This window comes from Magallana gigas, chromosome 1 (assembly GCF_963853765.1).
Source record: "Magallana gigas chromosome 1, xbMagGiga1.1, whole genome shotgun sequence".
Lineage (NCBI taxonomy): Eukaryota > Metazoa > Mollusca > Bivalvia > Ostreida > Ostreidae > Magallana > Magallana gigas.
In genome coordinates this window covers 56012310-56035816 of record NC_088853.1, presented here as the reverse complement: position 1 = coordinate 56035816, position 23507 = coordinate 56012310, and the positions used below count along the sequence as shown (strand labels likewise).

The following is a 23507-nucleotide window of genomic DNA, read 5'->3' as shown; positions in this document are numbered from 1 at the left end:
GTAATGAAATATATATATATTTTTTCCCTAGTCTCCAGTTTCCTTAGCTGTGATATAGCAAGTGCCGCACACAAGTCACTAGAAATCAGGGAGCTGATGTTTAATACCTTAACATGTAGCTTACTTGTTGAACTTCTAATAACAAATATGATGTTGCATCACTAAGTTCTACATATAATGAAGTTATTTTCTTTATATAGAGATACAAATAAATATGTAATGAGAAAATAACTTCAGAGTATTCGATTATAGGTTATTAATTGTCCTTCAAGAGGCTTTCTTTTACACAAGCAAATGTGTATTGATTAAAATTATTGAAAATGTATCTCTCCCATTTATTTGATAACATTATTTACTTATCAAATATTCGTTTTAATAATCCAATGGATATTAATTACCCATTAGGATATAAATTCAAAATGTGAATTACAAGATCCAGTAAAAAAGACAAGCAAATACGGTTCACATTATCATTTTTGAGTGCACAATTCAAGTTGTTCAAGGAAAAAGAAAAAGGTTTTCGTGATTTTTTTTTCTATAGAACAATGTCATGCCTGTAAATAAATATTTAAATATTTAAAAAATAATAAAATTACGATTTATGTAATATTCAAGGTTTAAAATATTTGACTTATATAACAATATTCTAGCTTTCGGTCTTTACATTTAAAGAAACAACAGGGACACATGCCTGACTGATAGAAAGCTAAATTGCACAAAAACAAATACATTAAAAAAAAATACTTTCAAATAAAGAAAATATATTGTAACTCGATTTCACAATGTATTTTTGCCTTAAGTAAATGAAGGGCATGTTATATACTTTTGATTAAAGAAACTACTGAAAATACCATAACACAGAATTATGCCGATATTTCGTGTATTTAAAGAAAAATAAAAATAAATACTTTACAAAGTATTTCGTACCTTATAATAAATCACACCGTTACAATGAGAGAGAGAGAGAGAATAAAATGTCACATGAACTGCAGAACATTATATTAGGGAATTAATATTTTTCCAAGATTTAATGTTTAACCTTAGCAAAGGTAAATCGATTAAAATTGATGAACGCGACAAAATTGCTTCTTTTCTAAAATTCTTGATTACCGATTAATTATTCATTTTAACATTTAAGTGCTTATTGATTGCAGATTATTCAATAGATCAAAACTTTAAAATACAAACTCAATATAAAATACAAACTCAAACGGTATTAGAATGTTTTACTCTGAACTGCGCATTCGCACTGTTCAGTGTACAAATAAACCGTAGATTTCTACAGTACAATGTTGCTATTCCAAATCATCTCATGTCCATGGTTTTTGATAAGTTTCCTCGTGCCGTGTTATGGCAGCCTGCAACTGGGCTTTTCTAAACTTCAGCGAGGACACAGACTGGACAGGAAACTGATCCAATCCTTCCCAGAACTCAGTTTCTTGGACTGTGTGATAGAATGTCTAGTAACACCACGATGTAAATCTGTCAACTATTTCAAAGGGGCTAATTTCTGTGAAATCAATTACGAAAATAAGACTACAGCAGAGACTAGGTACATGGAGAGTGCTGGATGGGTGTACAGTGAAAAGGAGCATTGGCCTAAGGTAAATGTGTTAGAATCTATATTAACTAATATCTATACTCTATCCCAAGACAAAATATATATACAGCACAATTTTAAATGGCTATTTACTATTTATATTGTCTGCGACAATACTATGGAATCATTTTTATGTAATTTGAATTTTAAGACAATTATTGTGATATGTACATTTTCTTGATAAAATAAATATAGTGAGCATAGTGATTTAATTTAAAAATCAGGAATATACTTTTAATTTTTAAATAGGCTGGGTCTGATCGGTACTGCAGGGTTACGTTAAGTTAGAATTATTGATTGACGAGTTACCTTTTTAATGACTATAAAATGGAGGATAACTGTTTATATTTCTGTTTTTTCAAAAGAAATAAAAGTGAAAAATACGGCGAGTGTTCGGCTAGTTCCCGAGTTATCACCGATAAGAAAGTGCCCAATTCGGTGCAAACCCGGTGATTTTATCGTATTGGGCTTCGAATGCTCTGTTTTAGCTATAAAGTGTATTAAATAGCCAATTTTCTAAACCAATGATTTAATTAGAATATATTAAAATTTTGTTGTGTTGCGCGTAATAGCCGCATGCGTTGTTAAAACAAACGCGTCGCTCTATGACGTCAACGTACTAACTAATATACCAAGTCAAACTATCAGTACATGTGAACATTATTATACACGTTCAGTTAGTCCATCCATAACTATCATATTTCATATCTAATAAATTGCACGTTTGATCATTAAGAGTTTACTGTGATTTTAAGGGGTTTATTTAATAATAAAGATTCACCTTTAAAATTTAGGAGCTGGCTGGAGCTTGTTCGAACTCAACGTGTGAAATCAACCAGACATGTAAACACAAGAGATATTCCGAGGATACATTCTTTGAATGTGTTTTGTCAGGTAAAATCATCCGGTACATTGCTTTAACGCAAATAGATACCATTAATAATATACATGTGTTACATGTACACAATTGGTTTTCCTTATGCATATTGGACAAAAACCCAAGTATCAAAGAGAGTTCTTTTTTTAAACAAAATAACTCATCGAAACGAAATATATAAAAGCCGGTTTGTCGACAAGTATTATGTTTTAATTTAATACAATATACTATAATACTTCCAGGAATTTAGATTGTTAGATTTAAATATTTATTAATCTAACTGTCAGTTGAAGAAATTATCATAATAGACTAGAGAAATTGAAAACATTGTCGTACCTTTTTGTAAAGGTAAAATTTAGCCTCTTATCCTAGGTATTAATTTTAGTGTATGTGCCTTTATTTATAAGATTGTGGAATACCCGATCAAAATGGAATAGATCTGAATACAACACGACGTGAGGACGCCATTGGTATACACAGGAGGATACACGCCTCGTGTGCTGACGGATACTCCCAGTCTGGTTCGGGACGACTGAACTGTCAGTCAAACGGGGAGTGGAAATACGACATTGTCTGTACAGGTGAATATGGGCGCGCTTGATTAAGATTCACTTGGTGTACACTGGTATACACCGGTGTAAATATTTTGTATTGTGTATCAAGTCCACTTCAATGGTGTAGTGTACATGGTGTAGGGAAGTTAAGAATGAAAATGACGGAAAGGGTGCAGTTTTAACAAAGAATCTGCTGTTGCGTAACAATTAATAGTTTTTTTGTAATATAAATGCAAATAAATAAATACACATTTCAAATTTAATGGCTTTCATACAAACGACAACTTTTATGCGACGTCTAATCCATTACATTACTTAAAATCATTTTCCAAGTTTCCATCATAACATTCGTCCGCCATATTGGTTTCAGTGCTACACCCAACAACACATGCCCCTGATTCGGTGTATAAAAGTTTACACCCGGTGTACACCTAAACGCTACACCTTTGCACTTGGATTTGCAAAAGTGTCCACGGTGTACACCTTTTGGTAAAATCAAGCGCGCCCATATATGCTAATATGATATGTGAGCAGGTAAATTATTCATGCATATATGGTAATATGATATGTGAGCAGGTAAATTATTCATGCATATGCATATATGGTAATATGATATGTGAGCAGGTAAATTATTCATGCTTTAGTTTTGAAAAAGAGATGGTGTATTAAATGCATGTGAAATGAAACCAAGATTTCCAATAATGCAGCAAGTAAAATAAAACTGGTTTATTAATATTTTTCGATACCACGAGTACTGAGCCACGCTCACGGCACCAGCAATGCCAACAGTTAAGAACAACGCAGTGAAAGTGTTATTATGCATAATGTTTGGAAATAGTTATATTTAGCAAATAAAATGATTGACAATTGAAATGTTCCAATGAACATGAAATAAAACACGTACAACGTGTATAGCATTTTTAAAGGGCTAATTTTTGTTAATAATGATAGACGTAAACCATTGAAAAAATCAATATCTTCATATTAATCATATATTTCAACATTTTTATTTTCTGTACTTTTTTACAATTTCTCTTCTTTGTTTTCCCAAGATCATTATCAAACCTTCTCTGGTCTGCATTTAACTTGAAAACTTTATGAACAAAGAAAAAATCACCAACCACACGTTAGTTCATTTTAACATTGAGTCTCCCATTGTCGTCGTTTTTTTTTTTAAATTCAAATAATCGAAAGTACCTAATATTTTCTATTAAAAACGGAAGATGATTAGCCTCTGTCTGAACTTTACTTATGCTTCATTTAAAATACAAATGTCTTCTGTAAATGATTGATAATTATTTTTTTTTCCATAACAAAAAATTATGAAATCTGTACATTTTACTATGTTTTGATTAAGAAAAGAAAAAAAACCGCAGATTATTTTCTACTCAATTTTAAACTGTAAATCAATTATGACCGAATATAAAAATGTCGATAATATACGAAAAGGGTCTTTTCTGTAAAAAAAAAAAAAGAAAAAGACAAAAGGGAGGGCTGTTAATGTGGTAGTAATATTCAATATCTTTTTTCTGCAAAGTTATTTACTGATAAAGTTTTTACTACAAAAATGTTAACATGCATTCGTAGACTTTCATACGTAGACAAATCATTATGAATTTTGCAAGCAAAAGAATGTTCTTTAACTAAGCTAATATTTTTGGAATATTTTTCAACCTCGTATTTTTTTCTTCATAAATATCTTGACAATGCAAGCATAACTCTAAACAAAATGTGATATTAGAGTTTCTTGATATACATTTGTTATGATTTAATATATATGTACCCTCTTGTTTCTTTGAATGGCTATTGTTGTGTTTTCGCCTGTAGATCTATCAGGTATATCGGTCTTACTACTTTTATATATATCGTATTAGTAAATTGGGTTCATTGAGTAATACTGCTATTGTATACCGGGAATTTTTCGCCCAGTGTTCCACCCCTTTTACTTTCAAACGGTTCGCCATGTTTTGAAATCGCCCAGACACAGTTGATTAAAGCAAAATAATTTGAAATAATGGAATTCGTCAAGTCTTGAATTCAGCCGCTGACAACGAGGGTGGGAAAGGGACAAAATGAAACTGAGGCGAACTTTTCCTTGTATACAGTATGTGTTTAATTTTTAATTTAAGGCGACGTATAAACCATCAAAAAAGCTTTTGCTTTTTTTGATACTGATTATCAAATCTAAAAAGAAATTGTTGGTTGTTTCTAAGATCGATTTTCATTTCTCGTCCATCCGTTTGAAACTTGAGGTGCAAAATATTATCAGCGTAACCAAAAAAGGTTAAATAAGACAAAAATCGATACTCCAGATGTAGTATGTCATGTTATACTTAACGGCAAAGTTTGGCATCGGCTGTCATGTAAACGCATGTAGCTAACATCCACGTTCCCATTAAGAAAATTAGCAGTTGATTAAATCTTTGTAATCATTTAAATATTTCATGCAAGATGTTAATGAGTGCTAGAATGACCCTTGCCTCAATGGAGCCAACTGCACAAACACACCAGGCTCATTCAATTGTAAATGTGACGCCGGATGGACCGGGATAGTTTGTGATGAAGGTAAAGAACTAGGAAATATGTTACGCCCTACATATTTAATGAGGAAAACAGATGTCTTAAAATGTCGAGATCTTCAACAAAATTTGGTACATTAGTATGTTCCTTCTTTGTTAAGAAGACGCTCGAGTAAATCTTTACGGGAAAATTGAAACAAATTGTCTTGTGAAATTTCTCGCTGTAAAAAGGGATACATGTGCATATATATCACGCTTGTTATTTATATTTATTCTGTTGGGAAGGGGTTTTTCATGTGAAGGGGAATTTATGCCAAAATTGTTAAGCCGAAGATATTTTATTGCAAAATTACGTACATAGGGAGAAATAAGGAATAATGCAAAGAGGCACTCTGGAATGAAGGTAAACTCTTTCTCTCTCTCTCTCTCTCTCTCTCTCTCTCTCTCTCAGAAAGAGTAATAGTTGTTGAATTGATATGCAATATGAAGACCCCTAATGTAAAGTACATGAAAATCGATTGCTCATGAAAAAGAGCAAAATACAAATCTTACGGCCATTACTGTTGTGTCGATTTTACACAATGAAATTGAAAGTTACAATCGGGGGGTAAATTAACACGTAAAGTAGGTGCATGGGACATACCAGACTATAAAACAGTAAGTTTCTGACATGTGATGTTGCAACATGCGCTCGGTGTAGAAGGTACATGTAACCCTTGGCAGGGAATCACATAAAAAACTGAAAGATCAAGAAATATGGCGAATATGAAAATTTAGAGAAACCACTATGGTGAAAAATGTGCTTATTGTGACTAGTGATTTCCACAGAAAATAGTGATCGGCCTAAATTACAAGGAGTGAATTAAAGGTGTCTGTGTTGAATGGGAATTTTGAAAACACACATCCCCTGACTACAGTGAATTGTATAATAAAAACTGTCCCCTGCATCTTTACTTTGTTGCAAAATTCTATATAGATGTTAAATGCATACAAGTAATAGCTTTCCAAAAAGCTTGCCTGACTAAACAAAATTATTCAATTGAAGCATGCATGTATCAATTATGCTATCTTATCAAAAATGAATTTTAATTTTCGCTGCTGATCATAAATTTTCAAACGGAACGTGCAAGACGAAATGTCAGTCTTTTCGATCTAGAACATGTACACATATATCACTTGAAATTCATTTATTTTATTAATTCATTTTTTTAGGAATGTACACATATCATATAAGTGCATGTAAGCTTGAAAGCTTGAGAGTAAATGGTCGTTTTTTAAAATTGTATTTGTTATATTAAGATGCAAAATCAACTAAAATGCATTTTTAAAAAATTCCAAACTATATGAAATATGAAAGAGTATACAAACACGTTTTGTTTTTGAATGTGTGTGGGCAGCTTCATCAAAATCATCTTGACAAGCAATTAAAAAAAAGTGAATTCTCAAATTCATGAAAAAAAACCCTATCTGTAACTTCAATTCAATGAGAATTCCTTATTGCAGTTTCATTTATTGCATGCCTCTACAAAAGTGGAAGGGGGAGGGGGGCAAATCCATTATATTTCCATTTATCCTATAAAGTTAAGAAAAGTGCCAGCTGCCAAAAAAGTGGGGAGGGGAAACAGCCTCCCTACCCCAACCCCCCATTGCTAAGTGCCTGTGATGTAAACACAAGGTGTGCTCTGGGGTATTCGCATGATCCCACCGGACTCGTCAACTAATCAGCGCGCAAAAACTACGAATGAGACATTATGGCGCAAAATCCTGCTATTACCTTTCACGCAAAGAATGAACTCGTCCATTGGCAGATATCCATAGGGAGGGGTCAAATGAATTTTTTGACATTTGTTTTGTAACAACTTCATACATGTATATTATACTTTGGATCGGATGTTTTGGAAGAAATCTATCGAATTAAGAAACAAACTTGATTAGTAATTGTTAAATTTAGTAATGTACATTTAGTAAGACACGCGAGTTATGATCCCTTTTCAAGATGAATGAAATCGCCAAACTGAACGAAAATCGGGTCACACCCCGATATGGCGGTTAAGCTCCTCCAGTAAACATTATACACTGTAGCTGTATATATATATATATGTGTTTTATTCCAAACTAATGACTCGATATCTTGTAATAATGATAATCCAACACCAATTATTACTAACATTGTACCGTAATAGACAATATGTTACAACTTGCTGCGATGACCCCCTCCCCGTTTTCCACCGTTCAAATATGGTGGAATGCTGATCTATTTTTAAATCAGGATTACACACGTGCACTGCATGGTGAACATTCATTTTACTTGAAAACTCTTGCTTACTGTTGTTATTACATGTCATATAACATTTTCATCAATTGTGAATGTAAATGCTGATATCTGAAACATGCATCGGTTAATCTTTTTTTGTGAAATATCATGATATTGCTTGTCCAATTGTCTGCACTGTTTCGGAGATTGCAACTTTTAAACCGTAGATATACCTGACGTCATGACGTCAGGCAATAATAAACAGTGCAAAAAATGTAGGTGGGGCCTTTAGGCTATACAACGTTTGAAGATACACTAGCTTAGTTTAAAGGAGATTTGATTCCTACCCTGAAAATTTATAAAGTGTATTATCAGGTATGCATATTTTAATCAAATTTTGGTGTTTTCATTGAAAACCTTACTTTTGTTCATATTGAACCAGTTTAAAATGTTCAACATGTAACATATCGATGCTAAAAAGTGTTGAATACAAGTCATTTAGCTATCCTCAGAAATTGAACATTTTTAATTACAGCTCTATCTATCAAAGTACATTTAGCATTCAATGTAGTAAATAGTATGTTCTTTTCATTATCATAAAAATCTTAGTTTTGGATTATCGTTGACAGTTCTGCCGAACATTGCATTACGTAAACCTGCCGAACAATCATCAACATTTCAAGACTATAACGCCGCGTATGCAGTGGATGGCAACAGAGGAACTGACTTTGGTGTACACAAGTGTACAGTTACAGGTGATGGCGACAGATATCCCTGGTGGAGGGTGGATCTGCAGGCTGTGTACTCCATCACATCTGTCAGAATACTCAACAGAGGAATTGATCAATACAACACAGGTAAGTGTAAAAAGTAACAACATTGCAAGTCTTGATTGTGCTTTTTTATGTCCATACCTTATATATATATAACATCATAACTGTCAGAATACTTAACAAAGGAATAGACAGTTAAACACAGGTAAGCGTATCTAACAACAACATTACAAAATCGAAATATACCAAATGTAGAGGAAACGTTGTTTAAATTCTAGTTAATTGGTTCATAGCTTCGATCGAATGGAGTCCCTAAAATATTGATTTACTATTTTGTTTTATCCGAAACTCTTTTATTTCCTCTTTCATTCTACACAGTATCTAAATCATCTTTTGGAATATGATAAGGATGTAACTTTTATATATGTGCAATAAGATTTCAGAAATTTAATTTACATCCAAGGGGTCAATTAGATGCTGAAAAATTATGTTTATTCTGTTTTACAAAAAAAAAGTTCCAATAAATTAACTAGTTTACATGTATGCATAAGCACAGGATGAATGACCATCTTTAAGTCCTCCTTAAAGATAGCTTAAAGGTGTTTAAAGGTAGCTTAAAGACGATCTTTAAGCCACCTTTAAGCTACCTTTAAGCTATAAGTATTGCTTAAAGGTGGCTTAAAGAAAGCGTAAAGATGGCTTAAAGGCAGCTTAAAGACCATCTTTAAGCCACCTTTAAGCCACCTTTAAGGACAACTTATAGGTCCTTAATGTCCAAACTTCTTTAAGCCACCTTTAAGCCACCTTTAAGCTACCTTTAAGCCACCTTTAAGCCATTAAAAAAAATTAAATTTAATATTGTGCTTAATTTCCAACAAAATGTATTAACTTTATGAAAGAAAAGGTATTAAAACGGTTTTTGTTCTAGAAAGAAAAATGAAAAAAAACACCAAAAAAAACGGCCACGGCGAGAATTGAACCCAGGACCCTTAGTTTACTAGCTTCACCACACATCCTCTGCGCCACGGCAACTTACATATATATGACTGTTTTTATATCCTATATATCAGTGGATATTGAATCACTGTATTGAATATTGTGTTTGCTTGAAAAGATTTTGACAAATCATTCAGTTTGTAACAATCAATTATATCTAATTTATAAATTACATGCATGCATGTATTTAGAATGAAATACGGAACTTGGTCTTCAGTGAACAAAAATATATTATACCTAAATGGAAACCGTTAGGTTCACTATAGTAGGCTTTCTTAGTTAATAAATTTAAACCGAGTAGATATACGTTCATCTAATTTATAGCTATAAAAATGTAAGAAAGAAAATGAAATCATTTCTTTTATTAAATGCATTGATACTATTAGGGTATTTGTTCAATTTCCCGCAATTTCCCGGTTTTCATGATCGCGGCGCCGTTCAAATATGTTTAAATACTTACATGTAATTGTATGTACATGTACATGCTTTTTAAACTATCAATTCTATAACAAACAAAATTACCAATTACCGGTGACGTATTTACTGCATGTGGCAATTGCAAATGACTTGTACATACAATTGTATGATGTGCCAGGCCAGGTATATTTGACATATTTACCCTTATACATATATTTAAATAATCAACCCCTATTTATGATCACCGGTACATTAATTAATTAGCCTCAAGATTTTACTCTTACATACATGTATCGTTAATTTGTAGACGTAACATCTTTGAAACCCAGAGCTAGGAAATAATACTTTGAAAATGAATTGAAAATGTAAATTAACTTTTATTCACTAGACTTATCGTATACTCGTACATACTAAGATTCAACGCCTTTAGAAACCCTGACGTGCACCTGGGCACACGACACACCTGTTGTGTATATCTTGTATATTCTGTGTTAGTTCCAGGGGTTTTCTTAAGTTGGACAAACAATAGACTTTAATTAGATATACACAAACATGCACCTGGGCACACGACACAACTGCTGTGTATATCTTGTATATTCTGTGTTAGTTCCAGGGGTTTTCTTAAGTTGGACGAACAATAGACTCTAATTAGATATACACAAACGAACAAAACTATGTCTAGACAAACAAAGCAGTAATATCCTGCCCGATATAACAAAGGCAGTTGAGAGTCTTTTCATCTTTAACATGTATCTAGCAGATCTAGAGTTAGAAATAATGAAAATTGAAAAAAAAAATACAAACCTTAAACCGATTAACAAATTAAATCATGCATTTTTGGTTCATTATCTTTATTTTGTTTAATAACCGGATGAACTGAGAGAGAGAGAGAGAGAGAGAGAGAGAGAGAGAGAGAGAGAGCGAGAGAGAGAGAGAGAGAGAGAGATTTTTTTCACCGATTAATTTATAATAGGAAACAAACATACTTTAATTAGTTTTATGCACATATTAAGATACAGAGACTGCGCTCATACCTACAATAATTTTGAAACCCCCCAAAAATTATAAAGAATTTTATAACGGCAATCTGTGTCCATCAGAGCGGTGCTGATGATAGCGACCTGTGTTTAATGGAGCGACGATTAAAACCGCCTGGAACACCCCCCCCCCCTTCCTTGGAAATTATATTATCACTCGAATGACCCCCTCCCATCTCTATAAAAGAGCTTTTGCATTTAATACATGTTTTTATTGTTCAGCGTGATCAATATTGACTTAAAGGCCACTTAAAGACAGTGTAAAGGCAGCGTAAAGAGAGCGTAAATGCCACTTAAAGATGCTTAAAGGTGGCTTAAAGGTAGCTTAAAGAAGTTTGGACATTAAGGACCTATAAGCACTTGCTTAAAGGTGACTTAAAGGCGGCTTAAAGGTTGTATAGCCTTTAAGCTCCTTTAAGTCACCTTTAAGCCACCTTTAAGGACTTGCTTAAAGATGGTTTTTCGCCCTGTGAAGCCAAATCAACTCCTGACATAAAATTGGAGGCGACTTGTTGATGTAAAAGGTCGTAGAAATTTTATTTTAACCATAAGGGTAAAAAATGAGCCAAAAATTACGTTGTTTTGTTTGTTTGGTTTTTTTTAACTAAAGAAATAGTTCCAAAAACTCCAAAAACATTTTTCACAATAGCTGATTTTTTCTCTTGAAATATGGAATTGGATATCGTTCAGACGCACAAAAACCTTTATAAAAATAATTTTCATATGTTTGATAAATAGTAGCTAAAATGACATTAGTTCCCACAACTAAAAATTTCTGGGCAATAAGGTGTTAGATGTTATTAAATCATTTGATTACTAAAGTGGATTTAACCTTACCCCCCCCCCCCCCAAACACACACACACATAAACACACATACAAACCGAAAAAAAACACACAAAATAATCCTAACATTCATAATTAATATAATTGTAAAAATATTATTGAAATATTATTGATGGTCTTAAAATACTGTTAACTGGTTAAAAATTGCAAAGAAAAATATAAACAATATGATTTTTTTACTCTAAAAAATTATAAACGATAATCGCTGGTGGTAACATATACTCGAGTAATATTTATTGAATATAAACAGTTAGAATGATTCCCATCCTACAGTATCGACCAGACCCAACCTAACAGAAGGTAAACCCCAACTAAACGCTGGGTTTACTTTCTGGGATTACTCCAGGTTTACTAGAGTGGACGCTAAGTAAATCCTTAGTGGACGCAGTAAACCCCGATCAGAAGTATACCCCGGAAAACAGACAGTACATGTGTATTCAAAATATACATGTACAAAGAGCAGGCATTACAGGCAGTAAGATAAAAGACAGGTCTGCTTCACAATTTAGTGCGTACAGTTGACCCAAAAAGCAAGTCCCGAGTAGTTAAAAAACAAACCCGAGTGGACAAAAATTTTAAAAAAGCAAACCCAAAGTAAACCTCAATTCAAAACCCGGGGTTAAGATTGGGTTTACTCTTCAAAAAATTATTTAAGTTGCGAAACAATCTCTTGATATATATATATATATATATATATATATATATATATATATATATATATATATATATATATATATATATATATATATATAACACAGAGAAATTCACCTTTTTGGAGCTCCACCTCCGCCCCGGCCAGGGCTTGATCTCACGACCCCTGGAACCCATTCTCCTAGCAGTGAACGGCCACTGCACTAACCACTGGGACATCTAGACAATACAAAAATCTTGCTTTCGACGACGAAAGGTAACTAGCGCGCTGGTCGCTCACTACACGGTCGTTTGTGATACAGGTGGAATGCAGTTAAACGACAATTTGAGAAGATCGGGCCGATACACATTGAAAAAAAGCTATGAACTTATTGTATCTATCAAAAGAAATGTGTGCATACATGCAAAATACACGTAGCATGAAGAGAAAACAAAATGTCTGACTGTACACATGATGTCGTTTCAGATAAACTATCCGATGGGGTGTTCGGTAAGACTTGCATAAAGAAACTTGTGCATGAGCACATAGAAGTAATACCTGAATAGAAAAAATGAGTTGAATAACTTTATAACAGTTGATAACTGTCTAGACTTTAGGAATAAAAAGCCTTTTTTCACAAAGATTATTATATTACCCTGTAATGATGTACATGTTTGTTACTTTTAAAATCATTATCGCAAATAGTAAAAAGGCTTCAGGCCACGACCACCTCATTGTAATAGCAAGCACACCATTCACAAAGCTTGCAGCTGTATTTTTTAAACAGAACCGTGGACAAAATAAAGCGTTCTGTTTAAAAAGCAAACTGAACCGATCCGTGCAACTAGTGTTCTGTACATATCCTAAATGACCATAAACTGACTTATTTTAGATTTGTCATACAAGCTGCGGGATGTTACCGTCACTGTTGGGCTGACAGAATCTGATGTCAACACTCCCTGTGGTTTCTTTGCTGGTCCCGGTACCGCGTCACAGCTGGTCGTCATCGACTGTCCGACGTCACCGCATGGAAGATTCGTAAAGATCTCCAAGACAACGGAGACCCTCACTCTTTGTGAAGTTGACGTGTTTGGCGTCCCCGTCTAATCATCAAATTATTTGGTGTCATAGATGAAAAGTTACCATATAAAAATACATGCATTTGTTTGTTTATTCCGGATAATTTATTGTGTATCCTCTTTTTTTTCAATTCAGCTGGACAAGTCTTACTTATGCCTTCAGTCAGTTCAAGCATACATGTATCTTTTACAACATATACCACAGCATACAATGTGACATAGCACTGAAATCTTATACCACTGCTTTGGAATCCGATACCGTTACATATAATCTCACGATTGCAATTCATTATAACATAGCATACAGCATAGTTTAACTCGCTTTTAAAGGATTTTATTTGTGAGAAATAATGTTAACATTACAGATCAGTGGTAAGCTTCTTATCATAATCTCATGAATGCCATTTATCATGTCATATCATAGCAGACAACATGATTTAACTCTCTTTTATATGATTTTATTTTTAAAAAAAATTAATATTACAGACCAATGGTACATTTAAGCTTCTTATCATTTTAGTTCAAATGTTTTGAACTCTTCTGTACACTGAGGGTTTTTATACAGATGTCATTGCATACCATAACATATCGTATTATAAGCTTTTCATTTTTAAATATTCATAGCACAGCATACAAATTTCATAGCATGTTATTAAAAAAGTATAACATATCATTAAAATGATAACCATAGCATAGCATAATTATAAAAGACATGCATGAAATGATTATGAACATGTATTTGTTAAAGTCTGTCACAAGATATTTATTTGGGCAATTTTTTATAAAAATACACATACCTGTGAAATAAGTGCAGTTAAAATAGTTGAAAGAAATTCCCACGATAATTTCATTGACACATTATCATCTTTCACTTGGAAAAACCCACAGGAACAAAAACAGATTCTTGCCGGAGATTTAAGATGGGGAATGTGTACATTTTTTCTCCATTCTGAATACTCTCGGAATACATCGCGCAATTTTTCAACATTATCATCAGGGCTCGCTGCAATACAAAATCCCCGTAGACATCACATTTTTAAGCATTGTATTGGAACGTGATAAGCTAACAGGGGCGTTTTGACTGAGAAATTTAAAAAAAAAATGTTACTTTTGAATGAACATCGTTTGAACCCTGAGGTATTTATAAATATCAAGCAATTAAGCAAAATATGTATTCAGGATATCTTTGGAAAGAATATAGGTATGTTGCGTAATTACTCTATCTTATTATCTCATTTATACCACATACACTGTATGTATTGACTGTGAATCTATCATGCACCTTTATATGTATCAACATTTACAAAATTCATTCGAATCAATTCCTGTTTGTTTTTGTTATTTGTTAGCAATGTTTTGTCAATAAAAACAACTGCGGTTTTTTTCTTTTTTCGTTTTCTAGTAAATAGGACAGTGGGGACGACACGGTTATCATTCGCCCAGAAAAGAGACTCTTTATAACTTTTGGATGGTGTCTTTAGATTGAAATTCTAAAATGATGCGTTGAAGCGGTTGACAAAACGAATCCTGTTTATCAAATATTCAGCCAAATGTATATCATCTATAAACGTGTCATTTCCTGATCACTTACTGTTTTTTAGATCTCGAGATCTCAAGATTTTCGTTGCTCTGGTAATAGAACGGACGGCCGGTGTAAGGAACAATAATGACTTACGTAGGAAAATGACCAGGGGTCATTTTTCGACGTCACTTAAACAATAATTGGATTTTTCTGAAGAAAAAAGAGCCACGGGTTTATTTTTCTTCATGTTAAACATGAAGAGAAATGGCCCCCGTAGAAAAAGGACCCCCGCTGTAAAAAAGAATAGAAATGGGTAACCCCGTACACGTATCTAAGATATCTGACTTTGAAATTACTTAAATTTTCGCTCTATTTGGCTGATTTTCAAGTCATAAACACCGAACGTGTAAAGAAATCGCGGTATGCAGGTCTTTCATATCCGTAGCAACACACAAAAACACACTTCCATTGCCAAATATTGATTGATAACAGTTACGTTCTTTCTCTCGTCGACATATGGAGGGAAATGACGCTGCTCTTGTGTAGAAATCTTATTTTATATAGATTTATCATGTAAAAACGATATTTGATCATCAAAATTCATGCACAAATAGTGAAACTTTATTTTACAATTGCATCGGGAACAAATTACCAGGTCTACACGTGGGTGTTTAGAAACCTGTACAAGTGTTGCTACTGTTGCAAAGCCATTCCGTAATTTAATAAAGAAAACAAAAGAAAAACAAATCATTTCATGTTAGTTTTGTTTTCTTCTTCGCAATATATATAAATCGATATTCTAAACATTTATTGTAATGTTGTATTTGTGATCATGAATAGACTTTACTCTTTAACGAGGCTGGGGGGTGGCTGCCATTTTAAAGCGTTTTTATCTCTATACAAAAAAGATTTTCACTTTAATGTTCTATAACTCTTACATCGTACTGAAATTGCCTTTTGAAAGAAATGGATATGATGGTATTGAAGTATTATTTAAAGAGTCAATTGATGGTAAACCAAGGGTTACAAGATGCAAAAAAATAATTTCAGCTGTTTTTCAGCATTTTCTAACTTTTCAAAGGGAGGTAACTTCTAAAACTCTAAATATTTTGTTCTAATATTTTCCTTTTTATTTCTTTTTTTTTAATTTCACCATCGGAATTCTTTTTAACGAGGCCGGGTCTAATTTTTTCTGCCCTAGATTTTTGAATGAAATTTTTTACAAGAATTACTACTGATATAATTATTATTTTAAGATAAAAAAATAAGACATTTACCACACCGTTTGTTTAAGGGGTCATCTCAAAGTGTGTTAATTTTTAACATTGGACCCTGTGGGATTTTGCTTGCAATGTACCAAATTTGCACATTTTTTAAACTTCTGCCCTAGGGATTTCTTTTTCTGTTCTACATATTAAAGTTATTGCTAAAAGGCATCAAATGGTCAAATAAAAAAAAACGTTTACCTCCTGGTTTGTTCCAGGGGTCTTATCAAAGTTGATTCTTGTATGCCCAATTTCCAAGATTTGTCAGTTAATGGCTATTTTTTATTTGACAAAGGCGGAAAATGTGATATATATGGTATTATTAAAACATTCAGACATATTTAAGTAATAAATAAATATATAACATCACATATTAAGGGTCATTAATATAAAATATATGGTTATTGTCTTGAAATATATGAATTAAGCTATATCTAGGCGGGTTAAGAAAACGTGACAGAGGGCTAGGCTTGCTGAACCCTCTTCACCTTTTCGACCCGAGCCCAAGTATAGCTTATACTTCGAGACATTTATCTTTATTCCACAATATAACTTTAATTTTACTCTTCAAACGAGTTATTTTCGACAAATTTCGCTGAATATCTGCAGTTGAAACTATCCCGCCATGGCGTCAAGAAAGCAAAAAGATGACGTCACAATATACAAATGAAACGCTGCGCGAAAGCGTGCGTACTCGTTCTGTACTCGGCCTCGTTAAATGCTCGATCTTTATTACACATGTATTGATTATTATTATGTTAAAATTTGGAAATAATCTTGTGGCTACTTTTTTTTTGTTTTACATATTTGCATTTGTAGGACATATATATTTTTGGTGAAATTGTGATATTTTTCTTTATAACAAATAATGTTAAGTTTTTCTTATTGTGAAACTTTTTTGTGACGTTATTGGTATGTTTTTTGCCTTTATTTATATTTCAAAAATTTTTCATATTTATTTTTTACCTAATTTGCAATTTCTTCAGATGCAACAAATGATAAAAATTAACGATGATTGAGATGTGGTCTTCAATATTAAAATGTAAATTAAGATTAAATGAAACATTTCTGCAAATTTGGTGAATTTTGGAGAATTTTTTTTTGGACCCCCCAGCCTCCTTAAGCAATTGTCTGAAGAGTACCTGACTATAGCAAATTTTAAATAGATAATAAACACTGATCAAATATAATAGATAGTGAAAAGCTGTCAATGTGACAGCAAACCGGGATTTCTTTTAGGTAAACTGTATTCATAATTCATGTCAACCCTGAATTGATAAACACTACCAACCGTATCCAGTGAAATGGAGTACCCTATTTTCAAAACTTTTCCAAAAGTTCAAAAGCTGGAATTTTTTTCATAAATTATCAGATATCACAATTCTAGCAATATGCACACCTCTAATTTATGTACAAATGATCTGCAAAAGAACAACTTCTTATCTTGAAAATTGTAGGAGTTATCCGTACAATGAGGGTACCCTATATGCAATATTTTGTCAAAAAATGACAAAAGTTCAAAAGCTAGTATTTTTTTCATAAATAATCAGAAATTAAAAACCTAGCAATATGCACACCTCTAATATATGTGCAACTGATCTGCAAATTAAAAACATCTTGAAAACTGAAGGAGGAGTTATCCTTACAATAAGGGTACCCTTAATGCAACAGTTTGTCCAAAATGACTAAGTTCACGGCTTTAATTTTTTTCATTAATTAACAGACATCTAAATCCTAGCAATATGCCCACCTGTAATATAAGTTCAATTGATCTGCAAAATAACAACTTTTTATCTGGAAAACTGTTGGGGGAGTTATCCGTAAAATGAGGGTACCCTATATGCAATATTTTGTCAAAAAATGACTAAGTTCAAAAGCTGGTATTTTTTCATAACTTAACAGAAATCTAAATCCTTACAATATGCCCACCTCTAAACTTTTTGCAGCCGCCCGCCCACGATTTTAATAACCGGATTTTTCCGTTGGAAAACCCGGTCAAAAAGAGATTATTTTCAAAAGAGTTGATAAGGAGTTCAGGCTAATTGAAGGGGTTTATATCCCACTTGTTTTTGATAACACGAACTTTGAAACACACGCTTTAAGTAGAATTTTTTTTATACATTTATAACAAACGTCTAAGGTCTTCTATCATATCTATGTCCATTTGCTCACTGTACATTGTCATTTTTTTATCTTTTCACAACGATATTGAGGTAAATGGTGGACCGCTATCTCTCCTAATTTTAAAATGTACATCAAACGAATTACAGGACATTGCAGGAGACCAATGGGGCTATTATTTCCAGTTCTCACATTTGAGCTGTACGGGTACCACCAGGTGGTTCCGAATGGTTTGTTTATTTTGACCAGAAGACGCATTTATAATTCTTATCCAGGTGATGTTTACTGCCTCCAAAGTTATCAATGCTCCTAAAAATTACTGATGCATTAATCATCTTGATATTAATTAAAGTATGCCGATTATCTATACTACTATATTAAAATAATAGACTCGTATTTTTGGGCTTTAATACCGAGAAATCAGAGGAGTTCTGTCTTTTTCTTTATAAATTTTAAACATCACTGGTACTTGAGGATTATCAATTTGTTTTTATATTCTCTCAATCAAGCTTCGCTTATTAATAATCAACGAAAATTCCTTTTAAAAATCTGGAAATCATCTGAATTCTTTAGATTTTACAAGCTTGCGCATGCGCATTACATTCACGCTAAATCAGGGGAGGCTCGTTAGTTTGTTTCTACAATATCACATTTGCATGGATAAACTCAGAAACGATAATACAAATACGTGTATATTTTCATTGCAAATTTGTCATATATTCTGTTCATCAAAGGAGATACGAGAGAAAACTCTAACTCAGTGCATTTAATACGAAAAATCCCGAGAGTTCCAAATGTCAACATGGTTTGTAAATTCAAAGCAAGTAAACGTTGGTGAAAAGGTGTTTAATTCTTTGTTAATATGAATTAAAGTTTTAGCTGAAAGGTATTTACAGCCTCTAAATGGTTTGTTATGAAAAATTTAACTACTCTTTTTAATTTACCTTCATTAATTTTCTCCAAAATTGTTTCGGACCGATTTTGCAATTTTTTGCTGCATAACCGGTATATCGGAGGCATTTTAACTGTTGTGGAGGCCTGTCCCGAGACACAGTAAGATTATTCAAACTAAGAAGAGTTTAGTGAAATAAAAGCATTATTGTAGGATGAAAGCTCGATGTATCTATTTCGTAAATGTCCGGTATCATAAGCAATGTCAACCCGTGCACGCACGGGTCAAGGTCCAGTAGAGTAAAATATGTTATCTGTTTGAGTACACTCAGGATTTTGATGAATTTCCTTATTGGCCGTTAGCATCTACTGGCTTAATGGATGCTGATAATTGCTGCTAATTTCAGCATGGTTATCAGCCTAAATGGAGTGAACTTTTCATAATTTTAGTTTCATCATTAATTCTGGGTGATGCCCTTGTTTACCCACTAGTTTGTAGTAGGGGAAAACCGTCAATGTAAGTATAATTCATGAACAATATCGAGTCTACACTTTCATCGCCAATAAACAGTTTCGTTTATAGTGCCTTGTACCTCGAAATAATTTTAATGTGTTGTCGCTCGTAATAATGAGATACATAAGATCTGAAAATGCTGGATGTTATCACAATGGATTTCTCTGGGGATCGATTCCTAGCATATCTGAGAAAATAGGTGAATGGGAAATTTTGTTAATGTGTTACATATTATGAGAATCACAGCATTTACATTGAATCTTTGATGTTTTTATTTTGTAAACTGCTATACGGTGTGTAACTTTCTTGTAACATTTGCAGGAATCGTTGTTAAAAGATACAACTTTAGTGAGGCGCAAGCAGGAAAATCATATTGCGATGCCAAAATTGTTCATCTTAGGAAGAAAATGAGATTGTATGTAGCAGATGGTATAAAGATGGTAATAGATACAAATTGAGGAGTTGCTGGATGCCAGGTAGCAGTTTTTGATGTTGATTACACACATCAACTGTTATTGGGCCACAACGGGGCTACACATACTCTCCAACTTCATGACAGCAGAAAAGCAGGAAGGACAAATACAAACAAAGTACTGTAAACGAGTCTATTCAGTGCTTCCCTTGTTCCGAAAAAGGCTGTTTACAGTGTTTGCACTCACTTTGAAGAATTTGAGGAACATGTGTATTTTGATAGGGACACGTTTGATTTTCATCAAAATTCAAACATGTCTACATTTGACAAAGTTAAACAAAGGTGGGCAGAAAAATGTAACATACATGAATGTGAAGAGCAGCCTGTCTGACCTTCTTCCCAAGCTCCACTCCAGTCTTTAATACATCGTTCAGATAATTGCACCTTTGCTGTTTTAACCGAACTTGTTTCTTTTTTTTCCCTTAAGAACCCATCCTCTTATGCTACCACCCTTTTTAAACACTAACAGCCCTGTCTGAATGTGTTTAAAAGGGTGGTAGCATAAGAGGATGGGTTCTTAAGGGAAAAAAAGAAACAAGTTCGGTTAAAACAGCACAGGTGCAATCATCTGAACGATGTATTAAAGACTGGAGTGGAGCTTGGGAAGAAGGTTCATCCAGCAGAGGTTGCTTTAAACATGAGAACACTGACAAACGATAGGGGAGAGCGGATTTTTCCAGCCCAGGACTGTTAAAGCCAAGTCAAATCATTTCCTATTTCTCAAGTCTCACATCTCAATCCATGGATTCCTCGAAACAGGGGAGCAGAGAAAAGCAGAAGAAGAGGATGATGAATACCTGAAACACGTAATCAGGGAAATTGAAATTCATGAAATCAAAGACACTGTGAATGCACTATGATCAGGAAAGATAAACCTTTATTCAATTATGTATATGTAATGATAGAAATTTCATAACAGATTCATAATTCAAAATGCAAATGACTGTAAACCTACTCTGTATCTAGAATTTCAAATGGAATAGGTTTATGACTACAATATACATTATATATCTATTAAATTATATCTATATCTATTGAATTATATCTATTAAAATCAAAATATAATTTTGGTGTCTAAAAACTTTTATAACCTGGTAAAAGATGTTATTCTTAAAAAAAATGACACATTGCATAATTGACAAATGATCTATTGAGATATGATCAGAGGTTATATTTCTACCTTGGGATCAAAAACTAATATTCATTGATAAGTTATAATTAATAACAATGAGTGATTCAAATTATAAATGTTTATACTCCACATCCACCCCTCCCCCAATCTAACCTTGTTCAAAAGATTCACTCTTCTTGATGCATTCTAACATGTGTACAGTAGTATTTTAAATCATTTCTTGATTGCCTTTTCTCTCCTAATGCACATTTAACATTTTGGAAATTGCTTAATTCAATGTTTAAGATTTTTAAACAAAATGTTATATGCATGTGTATTCGCCTATTTGGGGCAATTGTAAAGTCTCCTAAACAAAGCAGTGTCATCATTAGGCTAGGAATTACCCACATGAATCAAACACTACATATGAATAAGATAAAATACCTTATTATTTCTAGTTCTAGAATGTCAGAGTGTCTCCAAGGGGGCATAACCTATAAACAATTTGATGCGCAATGACACGAAGAGCAAGAATAAATAATACGGTTTAGGGATGAGGATCTTCGAAGTTAACAAAATACACAGTGTATCATCATTTCCTATTTCATAAAGGGGGGGGGGGGGGGTATTAAAGACAACACATGGGGGTCATACATTAATGTACGTTACTCCATTTGATGCATCATAATGACTTTAGAAGATATTTTGTATTTTCCAGTTTCATGGGGTCAGAACAGTACAATAAGGTCATGGCCTGTATTGTATTTTATGCATTGAAATACATTAAGAAAGAAATAGTCCTTCTTTTCAATTATAACTCATATAAAAAGTCTCTACACTTACTTACATGTTATACGAAATTGTTTATACAGGGTCAATATGGGGTCAACTCAATAGTGAAAGTCTGCCAAATGAAAAATTACTTTTGCAATTAAAATGACAGAAACTTTACAAATGCGATAGGATAGGTACGTTGTAACGATGATAAGCTTATTTAAATATTAAAAGATGATGATACAGTATGCTGTCAAAGGGAGGTCATATTTAGAAAGTGAAAGTAAAACTTATGTATGCTGGCATCTCATTTTATTGTGCCGTTTGAACTTAATGTATTGTGACGTAAGGATTTCAGTGGTAAAAGTATATTAATGAGAAAAAAATATCTCCATATGATCAAAATCACGTGTGATACAGAAATACAATGTGAAGCTACCCCCCCCCCCCCCCCCTCCCCCGTATTTAGTTTTTTGAATAGTGATATGAATGTTACAGGTGGTGCTCACAATTCAATTAACACAGAACTGTTAAATTTAGTCAAAGAAATCTATAAAACAATAGAGAAAATAATGATCTACGCCTTTACAGGTCGCGGTATTATTGCACTTAATCAAAGTTTAATATTCCATCACTGATTTCTATGTACAGTATAATGTATGGTTAGTAGACGAATTCCTTTGATTAACCACACAGTTAACACAAATTGTTGCAAACCAATTTGGTTATTTTTCAAGTTCTTTAAATATCCAATATTTATTTTTCCATGATTGGTTACTGATTTCCAACTTGTCAATAAATGCAGAATTTTACATACGAACTCCATTATAAATGAAAACTGTAAACTAGTAGCTAATCTCTCTGTCTCAGCGGGACATTGGTCAGTTGCTATGGTGTCTGGTGACAGAGCTTTTTAATACAGTTTTCCTGCTATTTGATATCAAGTCAGAGAGCTTCCATCTGTTATATGGACAAAGATTTATATTCTTCCTGAGTATCGACACATTTAATTGATTTAACTATGCACTTCAATATATATTTATGTATTTAGTAACTCTAAATAATAAGTATATACACCTATATATACAGTTTAGCGTGTATTTTACTACTGTATCCCAGTTTAATATTTGCAGAGAAATACTTTGTAAATTAACATAAAACTACACGGAAAAATGTCCACATGTGTAAAACATGTGTTAAACATATATTTTACATATATATTTTACACGTGTAAAACACATAAAAAGAGCATACAT

The 23507-nt window shown here is 33.0% G+C and overlaps 1 protein-coding gene across 1 annotated transcript; it reads left to right on the top strand.

Moving 5' to 3' along the window:
* The first annotated feature begins 1124 nt into the window (after positions 1–1124).
* LOC117685102 (uncharacterized) lies at positions 1125–13874 on the top strand. The gene is made up of 5 exons (XM_066073068.1): positions 1125–1604; positions 2395–2494; positions 2885–3058; positions 8434–8661; positions 13395–13874. The coding sequence occupies exons 1-5, from the start codon at positions 1290–1292 to the stop codon at positions 13607–13609; spliced, it is 1032 nt and encodes a 343-aa protein (XP_065929140.1). The 5' UTR covers positions 1125–1289; the 3' UTR covers positions 13610–13874.
* Positions 13875–23507: the final 9633 nt, after the last annotated feature.